This window comes from Harpegnathos saltator, unplaced genomic scaffold (assembly GCF_003227715.2).
Source record: "Harpegnathos saltator strain DR-91 unplaced genomic scaffold, Hsal_v8.6 scaffold97, whole genome shotgun sequence".
Lineage (NCBI taxonomy): Eukaryota > Metazoa > Arthropoda > Insecta > Hymenoptera > Formicidae > Harpegnathos > Harpegnathos saltator.
In genome coordinates, this window is record NW_020230725.1 from 232,217 (window position 1) to 247,787 (window position 15,571).

The following is a 15,571-nucleotide window of genomic DNA, read 5'->3' on the forward strand; positions in this document are numbered from 1 at the left end:
ACTGCACACTATCGTTGATAATCTGACAAGCAAACGAGCGTCTTGGATAGGCTAACTGAGTGCATTGAAATGGCGCTTACAGAAAAAGAACGTATTACTCTTTTGATGATGCGAGAGTACGGTGATCCGGTCATTTCGAGAGGTTCAAGATTTATTTAATGCTGAGTTTCGGCAAGGGAGGCAAGGGATTTCTGCAGCCACTATACAGAAAACATCTAATCGTTTTCAAAATACAGGATGCGTCAAGGATCGGCAAAGATCGAGTAGGTCGGAGATTGCTACAAATGAAGACATCTCGATAGAAATATTACAATCATTTGTAGAAGATCCCCATACCTCTACACGAAAAGCTGCCCAGGCTCATGACTGTAGCTATAAATCTGTTCTGCGTGTTCTCAAAAATTCCACATTTCACCCATACAAAATAAATCTTGTTCAAGAATTAGTCGCACATGATTTTAATCGCCGACTCGAATTTTGTGACATAATGATAGAAAAAATTGATGATCAACCGGAATTTTAAAACAAGATTGTTTCCTCAGACGAGGCTACATTTATGTTAGACGGTTCAGTAAATAAATACAACAGTCGATATTGGAATGATTCTAATCCGCATTAGATGAGAGAATCCAAAAACCAATATCCACAAAAACTAAATGTTTGGGCGGGAATAGTTGGACAGCACATAATAGGATCATTTTTCATTGATGGCAATCTGACAGCATAAAGTTATGAGGCTGCTCCGAGACGATATTGTACCAACTCTTCGCAACATTTTCGGTCCAGATTTTGATTCAGTTTGGTTTCAGCAGGACAGTGCTCCTCCACATTTTGGATTACAAGTGCAGAATATTTTAAACAACACTTTTCCTGAAAGATGGAAAGATGGATGGGGCGCAATCGAGTGGCCACCCAGATCCTGCTAACCTATCTCCCTTGGACTTTTCTTCTGCGGTTATTTAAAAACCGAGTGTACAGAATTAAACTTCAAAATCTCAACGACTTGCGACTACGAATTATCGACGAGGTGGCATTAACTACTCCCGAAATATTACAAAACGTTACAGTTTTGTACCAGTTTTTACAATCGTCTGGCCCACTGTCAAACTGTAGAAGGTCGACAGTTCGAACACTTACTGTAAACACATATTCACCCACCCACACCCGCGCGCGCGCGCGCACACACATACACACACACAAACAAACAAACAACAAACGCATACACACACACACACAAACACACGCGTGCGTGAAACGGAGAAGGTTTGGAATCACAAAATACTGGGGGAGTGACGAACCCTAGAGTCCTGATCTCCGTTACACACATACACACACACGGGGTCTGATAACTATCACGTCCTCGTCGTAGACCCTGGGTAGTGCAAACAACGGTAACGCAATAAACAAGGAAATGCAAATTTTTGTTTTATGATCATAACTTTCGATTGGAGAGTCGTAGCGAACTTTCTCGAAAACATCTTTTTCGTCTTTAAAACACCTTTAAAATGAGCTCTCAGTTTACCTTTCATGCCATTTAAGATTTTTAAGTCACCCCCATCCTCGTGCCCTAAGAAGGTGGGGGTTGGATGCCATCCTGCACAAAAGATAGCTTTCATGATCCTATACAACTTCTCCAAATTTTAACTTTCTATCTAGATTCGTTCAAAATTTATGAGGGTGTATCCAGACTTTTGTCCCACCCTGTATATTATGTACATAACATAAGTTTTTACAAGTAAAACTTATCAAATTATTTTTCTTTTAAGATATATATGTACATAACATAAGTTTTTACATGTGAAAATTATATCGTGTTATAAAAATTTAACTCGTTTATTAATAGTGTCCAATATTAAAAAAAAATATGTGTTTAAAGGTTATTATTCTTTAAGAAAAACCGAACTACAAAAAATGTCCATAATATAAATTTTTAAAAGTAAAATTTATCATTATTTATTAGAACACTGAGTTATATGGTTATTTTACTTATTATTATAACGAATTAATTATTATAACAATGCAATAAAAAATATTTAATACAAAAAATTTTGGCGCGGCTGCACCAAAAACTATATCGAAGATGTACGTATATAAAAGTCAAATTAGATATCATTGACATTTCGTCAATAATTACTGTGGAAGTGACGAATCACGGGGTCTTTATCTCTTCTGTCAGGGACACACACACCCACATGCGTGTACACTTGGTTCGAAGGCCAAAAACAACGATATTTTTGAAGGGCTGTAACTTTGCGAAAAAAAATTGTAGTGTCTCCATTTTTTTCAAATTGAAGGGGAAGATTTGAACTTAATGACGATGCAAACGGCGTCCCCGAAAAAAAAATTGTCCACGTCCATACATTCCGTCAAATTTTGCAATTTTCCGTATACTAAACATACCCTCAGATGTCAGGGGTTACAGGGATAGGGGTGCATCGCTTGCAAAAAATGGAGATACATTCTTAAAGCAGAGACTTCAAACTTCATTTTGAACAAAAAATCATTAGTCTACAATAATTTTTCGCGAAGTAATCGCCAGTCAAAGTTGGCCAATTTTCGGCAATAAATTATCTATGCCATAATTCTTTTGAGCAATATAGTTATAAGTTTTACTTGTAAAAGTTATGTTATGTACACATATATACCTTAAAAAATAATTTGAATTTGAAATTTCTAAAAATAACACAATACGTGTTGTACTTGGCGCCTTTTTTTACTTTTGTTTAAAAAGGTAAGTTTTATATAAGTTTTACTTGTAAAAACTTACGTTATATACATATATATACCGTAAAAAAAAGATAATTTGAATTTAAAATTTCTAAAAATAACACAATACGTGTTGTTGGCGCTTATACTTGGCGCCTTTTTTTATCTTTTTGTTTAAAAAGGTAAGTTTTATAAATTTTACATGTAAAAACTTATGTTACGTACATTTTTGTCGTTAGGTTTTATTAACGACGCTAAAATCTCTCGAAACTTAAATTAATTTTAAATTAATTTTTTGTTATATATTTCGAATTAATTTTAAATTAATATTTTGTTATATATTTCGGAATTTTACGTTTTTGCACTTCACACTTTTTGAGTGCAAGATTTTTAAGAAAGAAAGGGAGATCATATTTTCGAGAAAAATTTCTGTTTTCTTTCTGCTTTTGTCGAAATAATATTTGGATAAAAATAAGGCGAAATCTGCCAGAAGATTTACCTGAGGAAATGATCGAACGCCCGTTTGTCGACATGTTGCAATCGTAACAATGGTGGTGAGTCCGTTACTGGTGGTGCAAGCGGACCGGTAAGCATCGCTCGAAACCATTCCGATCTTCTAGCTAACCGTTCTGTCTCGACGCAGTACGTCCACGAATCGCCAGGTAACCCAGCCTACGTACCATAAATTTATCGCAATTAACATTTTCCATATTATCAATTTTTTGGTAACTTCCTATTCATGTCGCGTACGTCCCGTACAATAGTAACTGTATTATAATTATATTTATAGACGTCAATAGACACGTGATTTTATAAAATATTTAATATATAATTATGTTAATATAATTACAATAATAATATTAAGATATAATTATATTAATAGTTATAAATAAAAGTTATATTTAAAAATATATAATTATATAACAAATAATTATACATATTTAACATATATCTAATTTAAGAAAAAAATACACCCTTTGTTTTAATATATTCTTGATAATCATATCTCTAAAACACATTTATACATATGTGCAACAAAAAGAAACAAAAAGTGTTTAAAAAATACATTTAATAAACCAAAAAAAATAAACTTTTCTAATTAAATAAACATTTTTCTTAATGTACATATGAACAAATATTGTTTGAAATTATATAATATTTAGTATAAAGCTAGTAAAAATTTTAACAAAAAGGAGTGAGATAAAAAAAATTAATTAATTCCTCAATTTCTTATCTAGATATTTCAGCATACAGTTATTAATTTAAAAGTAAAATTTGTATGTTAAAAAATGGAATTCATGGATATAGTAGTAGTATTTGTATGTTAAAAAATGGAATTCATGGATATAGTAGTAGTATTTGTATGTTAAAAAATTGAATTCATGGATATATAATGTGCCAGAAGCACATTCAAGACATCAATGTACACAGTCTGTCCCAGATACGATGAGACTGGTTTCATCAAAGTTCTTAGTGCAGCGATATCTATGAGTGAATGATGGTAGATGAATGTTCTACCCTTCATCTACTTAACCTCAAAATTTGAGCGAATTCGGTTGATATTTCACTGTGGTTTGACATTTTATGTAAAGTCACTTTGTATACGTCGGTCGAAGAACCAACTTTTAAATTGGGTAAAAGTGGTGCAGAAACGTACGAAACGCTAAAAAATGTGTACGGGGATGAATGCATGTCCCGTGCACAGGTTTTCCGTTGGTTTGGCCGATTCCGTGACGGTCGTGAAGACCTTGCAGACGATGACCGAGCATCGCCGCCAAAAACCACTCGCAATGAAGAAAACATCGAGAAAGTCAAAGAAATTCTTCGAAACGACCGCTGTGTGTCTGCCTAGATATTATCTGGGAGTCCTACAACGATTGTGGCCTAGAATTCGACGAGTTCGACCGGAATATCGAGAGCCAGGCAGTTGGTTTTTGTTGCACGATAATGCACCATCGCACAAAGCCATCATGGTACGTGAATTCTTGACCAAAAAAGGCATCATTGTTATCGATCATCCACCGTATTCACCTGATTTGGCTCCGTGCGACTTCTGGCTATTTCCCAAACTGAAATTGGCGATGAAAGGAAATCGTTTCGATACCATCCCGGTCATCCAAAAGACTTCGACCGCCATACTAAAGGCCATTCCAGCCGATGAGTATAAAAAATGTTTCGAAAAATTTGTTGAACATTTCCAGCGCTGTATTGACTCAGAAGGAGACTATTTTGAATAAATAAGAATAAAAAATCAAAATAATAAACGCTTTGTTTTTTTTAGACCAGTCTCATTGGATCTGGGACAGACTGTGTACATGCATTCTTAGCATTTCGAAGCTAACTATACTTATCCACTTTTTAATAATTTGAATATCCATTTTGGGGACGTACTATATTTGTATAATGCCTACCCCTTATACTTTTTTCACAATGAAAAGTTGCACTGATAATTTTATATATATCTTCCTCTACATATATTTTTTATAGAAACAACTTTAATATTTAAATTTAATATTTAAGTTTAGAATTTTTAATTCTGTTTCCTATTCGAATTCTTAATAATATATATCTATAATAAATATCATTACCTTGTTTTGTCGCATGTTAATCTGCAGTTTATGGTAGAATTAAATAAGAATCACAAATTCACAATGTTCGTTATATTTCAATATATTTCTCAACTTTTGTCTTCAATAATTTATTAGGAGCGCAAAAAAGTTCTGAGCCTTTTTTTGCAAAATTCAAAATTTATTTAAAAACAAACAAAACTATATTAATCAACGAAATATTCCCCGTTTGCATCGATGACCTTTTGCCATCTTTCGGGCAGCTTGCGAATTCCCTGATGGTAGAAGCTTACCGGCTTCGAGGCGATAAAGTCATCAATGCATTTTCGTGTCTCTTCAAGTGTCACAAAATGTGTATCAGCCAAGAAATGCTGCAGAGACCGGAATAGGTAGTAATCGGAAGGCGCCATGTCTGGGCTATACGCCGCGTGTGGGAGAAGTTCCTAGCTTAACGCAAAGATATGGTCCTGAGTCACTTTCGCAACATGTGGTCAGGCATTGTCATGAAGCAGTGTCACTTTACGACGTCCTTTGCCAGTAAATGGCCTCTTTTCTTCAAACGCATCGCTCAAATTGCTCAATTGTTGCTGATAGCGATCTGCCGTTACTGTTTCACCCGGCTGTAACAACTCGTAATACAATACACCTTTCCAATCCCACCATATGCAAAACAAAACCTTCTTGGCATGGATATTGGTCTTTGGCGTCGATGTCGAAGGTTGACCAGGGTCAACCCATGATTTTTTACGCTTCGGATTATCATAAAGTATCCACTTTTCATCACCTGTAATGATTTGGTGCAGAAAATCCTTTTTCCGGAACCTTGAAAGCAAAGTGAGTGCCGTGTCACGCCGTCGATTTTTGTTGTCTTCGGACAGTGCATGCGGAACCCATCTGCCTTCCTTTTGAACTTTTCCCATTGCATGTAAACGTGTGGAAATGGTTTGTCGCGTAACACCAAGTTGCTCTGCAAGCTCCTTTTCAGTTTGTGCAGAGTTTATATCCAACAATGCTTGCAGTTCGTCCGTTTCAATCTTTTGAGGGCGTCCAGCACGCGGTTCATCTTCAAGACTGAAATCTCCTTGGCGAAATTTTTGATACCACCTTTTACACGTAGCATAACTTATAGCGTTCTCTCCATATGCAACACAGATCACTTCAGTGGCTTCAGCAGCATTTTTCTTCAGATGAAACGCGAAGTGGATGGAAAATCGAATGTGCTCTTTTGTTATTGCCATCGTGAACACTGCTGATTTTAAGGTTATGTGCATCAAACGCCAAATCGCACGATGTTTCGAAAGACCAAATGTCACTGCTTTAAAACCGCAAGAGGGTGGGAAAATTAATGCAATTTAAATTGTGGTTTCAGTAGTATAAAATCTACGGCTCAGAACTTTTTTGCGCTCCTAATAATAAAAAATAATTCCTCGTACGCGGGAGGATAAGTTTTAATCTTAAAAAAAACATGTATTTTTACCGAGTTATCCTTTACCAAAATCCCTAATATTAAATATTTTTATTGGCCAAAAATGTATGTACATTAAAGTAATATTAGAAATTATTGAAACTTTACTGATAATTATTAAAATAACATTTTCCAATTTGTTTCGTGTAATTTTAAGATTTATATTAGAAAATTGCTTATATTTAGCAGTATACTCGACAGTTATACTCGACAGGTAATTTAAATAATCTATAAATAGTAAGTCCGTCAATATCAAAAGCTACCTGTTAGCGCAATTACTAATGTATCCATTCACTTTCTAATGAATCTTCTAACTCAGTACGCGCACGTACACATGCATACACACACGAATCTTTATTAACCCTTTCTTTCCTAACGCTTTAATCGATATTCACGCAGCAAGCTATCCATACTAAAGCCGATTTTAGTTGGCACTCATACTTTGCACCGATTACATTTGTAATAATTATTTTGATTTATGTAGAAAAATAATAAAAGATAAGAAACCAGATATCAATGCGAAGTGATTGTGATGTAAGCTTATGTGTTACCTTTTGTTTTAAAATATATTACACGAAATTATATTATCAGGAGTATTAATTATTATAGATTACTTTTGTTAATAAATTTATAGTTTAAAATGATACAATATAGTTAGGAGAAACATTGTCTCTATTTAGATTCTATTTTTAACTGCCTAAGCCTAAATTGCTCTATAAGATTAAACATATTTCTTATGAAGGACATCCTCACCACTTACACAATGACTCAGAATTCTATTTTCAGATGTTATATCAGCAATAATTTTATCAAAGATTTATTCTTGAATATTTAATTACGTTATCATTTCATTGATCTCAGAAAATATAATGTAGCATATAACATAACTGTTAATTGTAATTTTCTACTCAACAATGTAACAGTTATAAACGCGTAGAGTTACATTATTGAATAAGAAATTACAACTAACAAATATAGTACATGTTACATTGTGTCTGCTGGGATGTTATCAACTTCAAATTTGTTATCAACGTCTTTAAAGTCTTTAAAGTCTTGTATAGCTTCATCGACTTCGACAAGAACATATTTTAATGTGCAAACATCAAAATTATCCTTGTTATAAAAATGTTCAAGGCTATTATAATATGAAAAATGCTTAAAATTGTAAATTTAAATATTAAAAGTATTCTTACAGTAAAGACACATAGAAGAAAGGATGTATAAATTATCAATGCAACTTTTCATAGAAAAACAATAAGTGATGAACGTTATAAGGGTATCCGCGTATTAAATAGCCAAACTTGAAATTATGAATTTGGGACTTCATAACGAAAAAAAATTTCCTCTGGAAGTACTATATGCTTACAGATTTCCTTTAGAAGTATGCTTACAAATATTTCGTTCAACAGATATCCACATCTTAAATTAGAGAACTATAAGAATAAATAGTGTTAAAATGTCTCCTTTTTGTTTTGAAGATTGAAAGTTCTTAATCCCTTGCCATACGATTTAATTTGGCATCGCGCAGTGCCGTAATAAGAAACAAAGTTACTCGCGAACTGGGACAATGAAATCTTGACTCGTGATTTTCATATTTGATCCGTAATCCGTACCACGAGTCTAACTCGTAATTTTCATGTTTGGCCCATGATTCCATATCATGAATCTCATTCGTCATTATGCGGCAAGGGGTTAATAGGTTTGTGTTTGCACTGTAAAAGCTCCTTTTATTCGTACCAAATAATTGCTAGTTCATTGAATGCTATTATGGAATAAACTAATATAATCATTCTTCATACGTATTCGTATAGTGAATATGCTGATATGGTATATTTATATAGATTTTGATAAAACTCGACAGAAAAATGATATTGACTAAAAAATATAGTATTTACAAGGATAATATTTTTATTGTTACAACCTTACTAATCTTTACGTATCCTCTGACAACTTGCTACAAGTTTTCCGGGAATGGAATAATAATGGAAGATAAAATATACAGGTATACGGATATCTTTAAAGATCTACATAAACAGAATTTACCTTAACACTCTGGTAAAACATTATTATGTGTATTTTTATATATTAATATTATGTGTTAATGTATTATATATTATTTATGTATTTAAATTAAAATGTCATAACCGAGAACATGCGATATTCATATTCAATCAGCGAAAAATGACTCATCAAACAATGTCCAAACTATGTCAAATCGAAGTCGCTTCGAGCTAATGTCGAAGTTCTAACATCAAAACAACGTCGTTTGTCCGCTATTGTTTTGATATTACTTTTTCACTGAATATTTATTAATGTCTTAAATCATTTTCAAATGCTCTATAGCTAATGAACCGATCCATAGAATGTCTTTCGCTGAAAATAAGTTTATATAAAAGACATCTTAAATAGACAATCTTAAGTATGAAATCAGATCATTGCTTTTTTGTAGAATGTTTCATATCCTGAGTTTGGATTCTTCAGGCAGTACTCGCAGTACTCGTGTACAAGTATAGTATAACAGAATATATTTACATAGAAAGAAATATCAATAATTAATTTTAAATTTGTATTCTTTTTTACAACATAATAAAAATATATACAAATATTCAATATACAGTGTATAAAAAGTACCAGGACTGCGAAACATCCCGAGAACTAAGCATTTTAGAAAAAAATATTTCAGATGAAAGGTGTACGGTCTCAAGGGGTACATAGAACAACTATATCATTTTGTTTACAGATAACGTCATTTTCGAGTTATTCACTAATCATTATTTTACTTAAATAGAAATCTAAATTTTTTATTATATCATCTTTTTCTACCAATTAATTTGAACAACTTTTGTCTAAAACTTTTTTTATTTGCCTAATATTTTTTGAGATATTTAAGGAAAACTTGATAACTCTTTCAATATTTAACTTACAATATCTTCCTAACTATTTGTCGGACGAAAAAGTGATACTAGACATTTTTACTCTATTTGGTCTCAAGAATATTGTTACAATAGTGCCTTAACTTTTGTTAACTTATCGATCTTTCGAGATTTCAAAATCATCAAATTAACAAAAGTCAGGGCGTTATTGTAATAATATATTCTTGAGACTAAATAGAGTAAAAAAGTTTAGTATCACTTTTTCTTCCGACAAACAAAGAGATATCGTAAGTTAAGTATTGAAAAAATTATCGTTTTTCCTAAATATCTCAAAAAATATTTGGCAAATAAAAAAGGTTTCAGACAAAAGTTATTCAAATTAATTGGTAGAAAAAGATGACATAATAAAAAATTAGAGTTTCCATTTAAGAAAAGTAATGATCAGTGAATATCTCGAGAGTAGCGTCATCTGTAAACAAAATGACATAGCTATTTTATGTCTCCCTTGAAACCATACAACTTCTGTCTAATCCATTTTTTTCTAAAATACTTAGTTTTCAAGATATTTTGCAGTCTCGGTACTTTTTATGTATCCTGTATATTGTACGATGACGATGGCGATTGCAATAATAGCGGCTACGACTACGACAACGGCGATGATGACGACACAGTGACAGCAGTAATGACTAAAACAACAACAACAATGACAACAATGACGGCAATGGAGGCGACTACGGCCTTGATAATGATGATGACGTCAGCAATGACAACGACACTACTACAATGACATCAATGACAACAGTAATCACAATACGATGACAATAGCAACGGCGACGACGACATTGGCGATGATGATGATGACAACGACGACGACTGCAACAGCGACGTGGACAGTGACGATGAAAACTACGATGACGTCGACAATGACGACAAAAGCAATTGTGGCGATAAAAACCGCTGAAAGATATGCAAAAAATGCGTCCGTATCTACATTCATATATATATATATATATATATATATATACACATACTAAAAAAATGTGCATAAAGCAACAATTGTAAAATCGCTAAAGGATGTGCAAGAAAATGTGTGCGTACCTACGTTAATTTATATTCTCATACATCCAAATATATTTGTATATACCTATGCGCTACGAATGCGACCTGAAGAATAAACTCGTTTCGTATGTATGATACTGAAATCTGAATCAGGAGGAACTGTCCTTTTCGCGCGTATAAGACTTTGAGATCTTAGAATTGAACGTACCAATTTTAATAAGACCGATCGCAATCGAAGCTTGCATTCATATTATATAAGAAGAGTATTGTTACTTTTTTTATTCCGGCTTTAGTTTCTGAGGTATCTCAATTGAAAGATTAATAATGCAAAATCTCGAGATAAAGCTAATAAGTAGTGCCGCGACGTTCATCGTGATGACATAAATGAACATAGTTATTTTTAACGGTCGTTCTTTATATATAAGAAAATTAAATCAATTCTGGTCTTATTTTGTAAATTTTTTTATCTTTATTTTAAAGAAATGGTTAAATTTACATCAATCAAAATATTTACATCAATCAAAATATTTTTTAGTTGCGACTATTTCCCATCTTTCTGGTAACATAGCGATTCCACGACAATAGAACGATCTATCTTTCGAAACAATCCAATCAAACACTCATTTTTGCACATCTTCATAATTGACAACATTATTGAAATGTGTATCTGCCAAAGCGTGTTGCATCGATCAGAATAGATAGTAATTAGATGGTGCTAGGTCTGGACAGTATGCTGGATACGGAAGGATTTCTTATTCGAGCTCTAACAATGTTTGTTTAATGATTGAAGCAAATGTGAATGAGTATTATCGTGCAAAAGAATCATTTGTATCTATTGCTGGCTATCGCTGGCCTTTTTTGAATCAATTCATCATTCGATTTGTTCAATTGCTGCTGGTATTGCTCTACCTGTTAACTAATACTACCTAGTAACTATTTTATTTGGTTTTAGAAGCTCTTAATACACCATACTTTCCATATCCCACCAAATACAGAGCATTGCTTTGTGATCGTGAATGTTCCGTTTTGGTGTCGATGTTGATGATTGTCCTGGATCAACTCATGATTTTTTTTATTTTGGATTATCAGAATAAATTTACTTTTTATCTCCAGTTACAATTCGTCACAAAAAACTCTTTTCTCTGTCTGGCAAGCAAAAACATGACGATATTCAAACGGCAATTTGCAATGGCACTTTCACTCAATTCATGTGGAACCCATTTGCCTCCCTTTTGAATTTCTCCCATGACGTGTAAGCGTTTAGAAATTGATTTATTTGTTGAGTTGTTTAACCAATTGTTTTTCCGTTTTAGCGGTGTTTTCATTCAATAATGCTTGCAATTCAGAATCTTCGAATTTTTTTAGTTGACCAATACGTTCTTTATCACTCAAATCGAAATCACCACTTTTGAATCGTTGAAACCAAAATTTACAATTGGAATATGATGGAGCTTAATCACCAGATGTTGTAACAAACATTTTTTCATAAGTTCCAGTTGCCGATTTTTTCAAATAAAACAAAGAAGTAATGAATGTCGAAAAGATAATTTTGTACGATTCATTTTAGACACGTATAAACAATGAAACTATCAGTAACAATAGCGCACAAACTGTCACATGTCATAAAGAAATGTCAAATCAATGTTGCCAGATTTCAACATTCGTACTAACCATTAACTTGTTACTAAAGCCATCTATTGCTAAGGACTAGAACTATATAATTCAACCTCCTAATATTTACTTACATATTTACGCAGCACTACCGTATTTTTCGATTAATAATTAATTAATTAGTTCTATGTAAATTTTATACAAATTTTTAACATACAAAAAAAGTTTTATACAAATTGTTAACAATTTTTTATTAATAATATAATTAACAATGCACAATTTACTACTGCTGAAACGTACTGAAACTACATACTGAAAGAAAAAAAAAGTATCATATTATGAATTAATAGAAACAGACGATACCTCTAACATCACCATGTTCCGACGATCCGCGACTTCTTGTGTGCTATTAGGCGCCATAAGAGGAACTCGAGACATGTCTGCTTGGAGATTCTTAGGAGACGCGATTAGCCGCTGGATCACGATTTTGAAGTATATTCTGCTTCGCGGTTCTCCTTGAAATCTTTCACGCCGCTTCTCAGGTCGGGTGTGTATACATTGTGAACTGCCGCCTATATCAGGTGGAAATTTCATTTGAGATGCATCATTTCAAATAGAGCGACCAATCGCCGGAAACGAAGAGATCCGACGATCTTCTCGGTCCGACGATCAATTCGCATCAGAAAAGTCGATTATTTAGGGATCATCGTGAAATCAAAAGCTTATTCTGATTGCGAAACACTGCAACCTTTTAGATAAGATAAAATGTAACTATAATCTTATTTATAGATCGAAAAATATTACATCGTGCTTGCACCTTGTTTATTTTCTGAGACAAGCTTGCAAATCGATGACGTAAACTCTCTCTCTCTCTCTCTCTCTCTCTCTCTGCCCCCCTTTCTTTCTCTCTTTCCTCCCTCTCCCTTCTCTCTTTACCTTTCTTGCCATCTTTTTTATGTGAATCCTTTTCCTGTGATTCACAATCCGTTATCTCGCAGCACTTCAACAACTTTTATTTTTACGTGTTTTATCGATTGTGTCATTTATCGTTAGCATCAATTGCCGATCGACTTAACCATATCGACTTTGCAAGCAACGCGGTATTTAATTCACACATGGGTTTGGCGGTGTTTGCGGAAGATAGAACATCATTGCTGATACTAATTTTTTAATGGTGGCGATAAATAATGCAATGTATTTGAGTGTTTTGGAGCGAAATGGAATTAAAAAAGAAAAAAAATAGCATTGCACATCAAGCATAAAATATTATTGTTCGTGAAATGTTGGGAAAAATCTACGAAAGCTGCAATTCAGAGTTATTATATTATTGTGTAGCAACTTCCATTTGAAATTGATCAAAGAAAATAATTGGTCGTTTAGAATTTCGCTCTTAGAAAACCCCGTTTTTTCGATCGTTTGCATCTTGGAAATTATTGATTCTTTGACATTACAGCGAGGAAAAATAAGGAATTTGATAAAAATAATGCTATATAAGTAACAGACACGAATTACAAGATATCCTGTATATTACAACATATTACCGGAAAGCTATCTTCGTCTGAAGTATCATGTGATACGATAGTAACTTACTAACTCGCTGATTTGCCATGAAAAGTTGCATATCATGCTAATAATGTATCAGTGTGATTTCTTTTCGTGCAGTTATTACAGGAAAATCCCATGTGCAATGAAAACTCAACAACTTTTGCACGTGGACGATAAAACTATAGTACGTGGCATATCTAGGGAACTTCCGGAATCAATGAATTTATCACTGTAGAACCTCCGATAAACTCGTAATTATATATAGAAACATGTATCTATAATAAATCAGATTACGATGTAATAGGAAAAATATATTATATATTTAGCGAGAGATTTGCATTGTACAGGCGAAACTTATAGAAGGCTTGTGATGACGTTAAATCAAAGATGCATAGAAAAAATATTCTTGCGTTAAAGAAAGTGGCTGTTTTCAGTTTATTCTTTTCTTTTAGATATTAGTTCTCTTCAACAAAGAACATTGTTTTGATAATAATCCTTTAAAGCTATTCAATTTATTAAATTAAAACAAGAATTGATAAATTAAGACGAGGAAATTAAATTAAAATAAAAATTCAGGTTGTTTTTTCCTATATGGAATTCCTATATAAATTTTATGATATAAATCCTTCTTTTCCTCTTGAATAAATGATAATGTCTTTTTATAAAATTTGTGATAAATATGTTAAAAATATACTAAATGTGTTAGAATATACTTATCACGAATTTTAAGAAAACTTATTATCATTTACTCAAAAGACACAAATTTATTTTCTTTTTAAGAACATTATGAAGTATTATAAAATATTATAAAATTCTTAAGAATATTATTTATATTTTATACAGGAAAAAAGCAAACTAAACTGTTGTTTTAATTTAAACTTTTTGTTTTAATTTAAATAATGAAATTTATTGGAACTCAGTGTATATTTTTCTATATGTAAGGCGCGAAACATAATCGATATAGCAAGCTTCTAATCTTTTGCTTTAAGCCAAAAAATGTAAGGCAATTTCTAAAAGAACGTTTATCGCACTATGAGATGTTATAATTCTTAAATTTTGCTAGAAATAATGCTAAATAATGCTTAAAGCATTATTACAACTTCTGGCAACATGGGAAATACCTTTTGTCGGAGATTACGTTATAGTTTTAGACTTTGAACAAAAGATTATTACATCCGCTGTATTCCGAACTTAAGATATAAAATTTTAAGACATTTGCAATCGCTAAGTTTCTTTCGTGGCCTACGATACGTATCGCAACGCCAAGGATATCGATACTAACATGAACGACGATCAGCGATGCAGCTGTATTGACAAAACAGCCAGAGATGTTTGATAGTAACTGTAACCATTGACCATAACTCTCAATTCGAAACTTGACAGACAACTTGATTAAAAAAAACCCGCGCTCTCCTTTTTTTTAACAAGTTTAATCGTATTGAAGAATTAAGATAATGAATTTCTCGTATATAAAACTGTCCTTTTAAAAATCTTTTTCAAATTTTAACTGTATATTAATGGGAATACTGTCTATATATCTATACAATTAGAAGAAAAAATTTATCATAGAAGCTAAGATAGTTGCAATTAAAATTGCTACTTTTATACGACTTTCTTAAAGTTAGCATCTTAATTGCAATTCCTACTTTGAATTCTTCTAAACTTCTATATTTTTAAGATTTTAATGAAAAATTATTATAATATAATATAGTACTAATACTAATACTAATTAAATACTAATACTA

At 32.5% G+C, this 15,571-nt stretch overlaps 1 protein-coding gene across 1 annotated transcript in view; it reads right to left on the reverse strand.

The window, feature by feature from the left end:
* Positions 1-15,571, reverse strand: part of axed (BTB/POZ domain-containing protein axundead) — a 31,200-nt gene that overhangs the window by 4,588 nt on the left and 11,041 nt on the right. Inside the window, exons 2-3 of the mRNA XM_011137716.3 lie at positions 12,645-12,853; positions 3,206-3,378 (exon numbers count right to left, since the gene is read on the reverse strand). Coding sequence (XP_011136018.2) covers positions 3,206-3,378; positions 12,645-12,853 — 382 coding nt within the window. The remainder of the gene's footprint in view (positions 1-3,205; positions 3,379-12,644; positions 12,854-15,571) is intronic.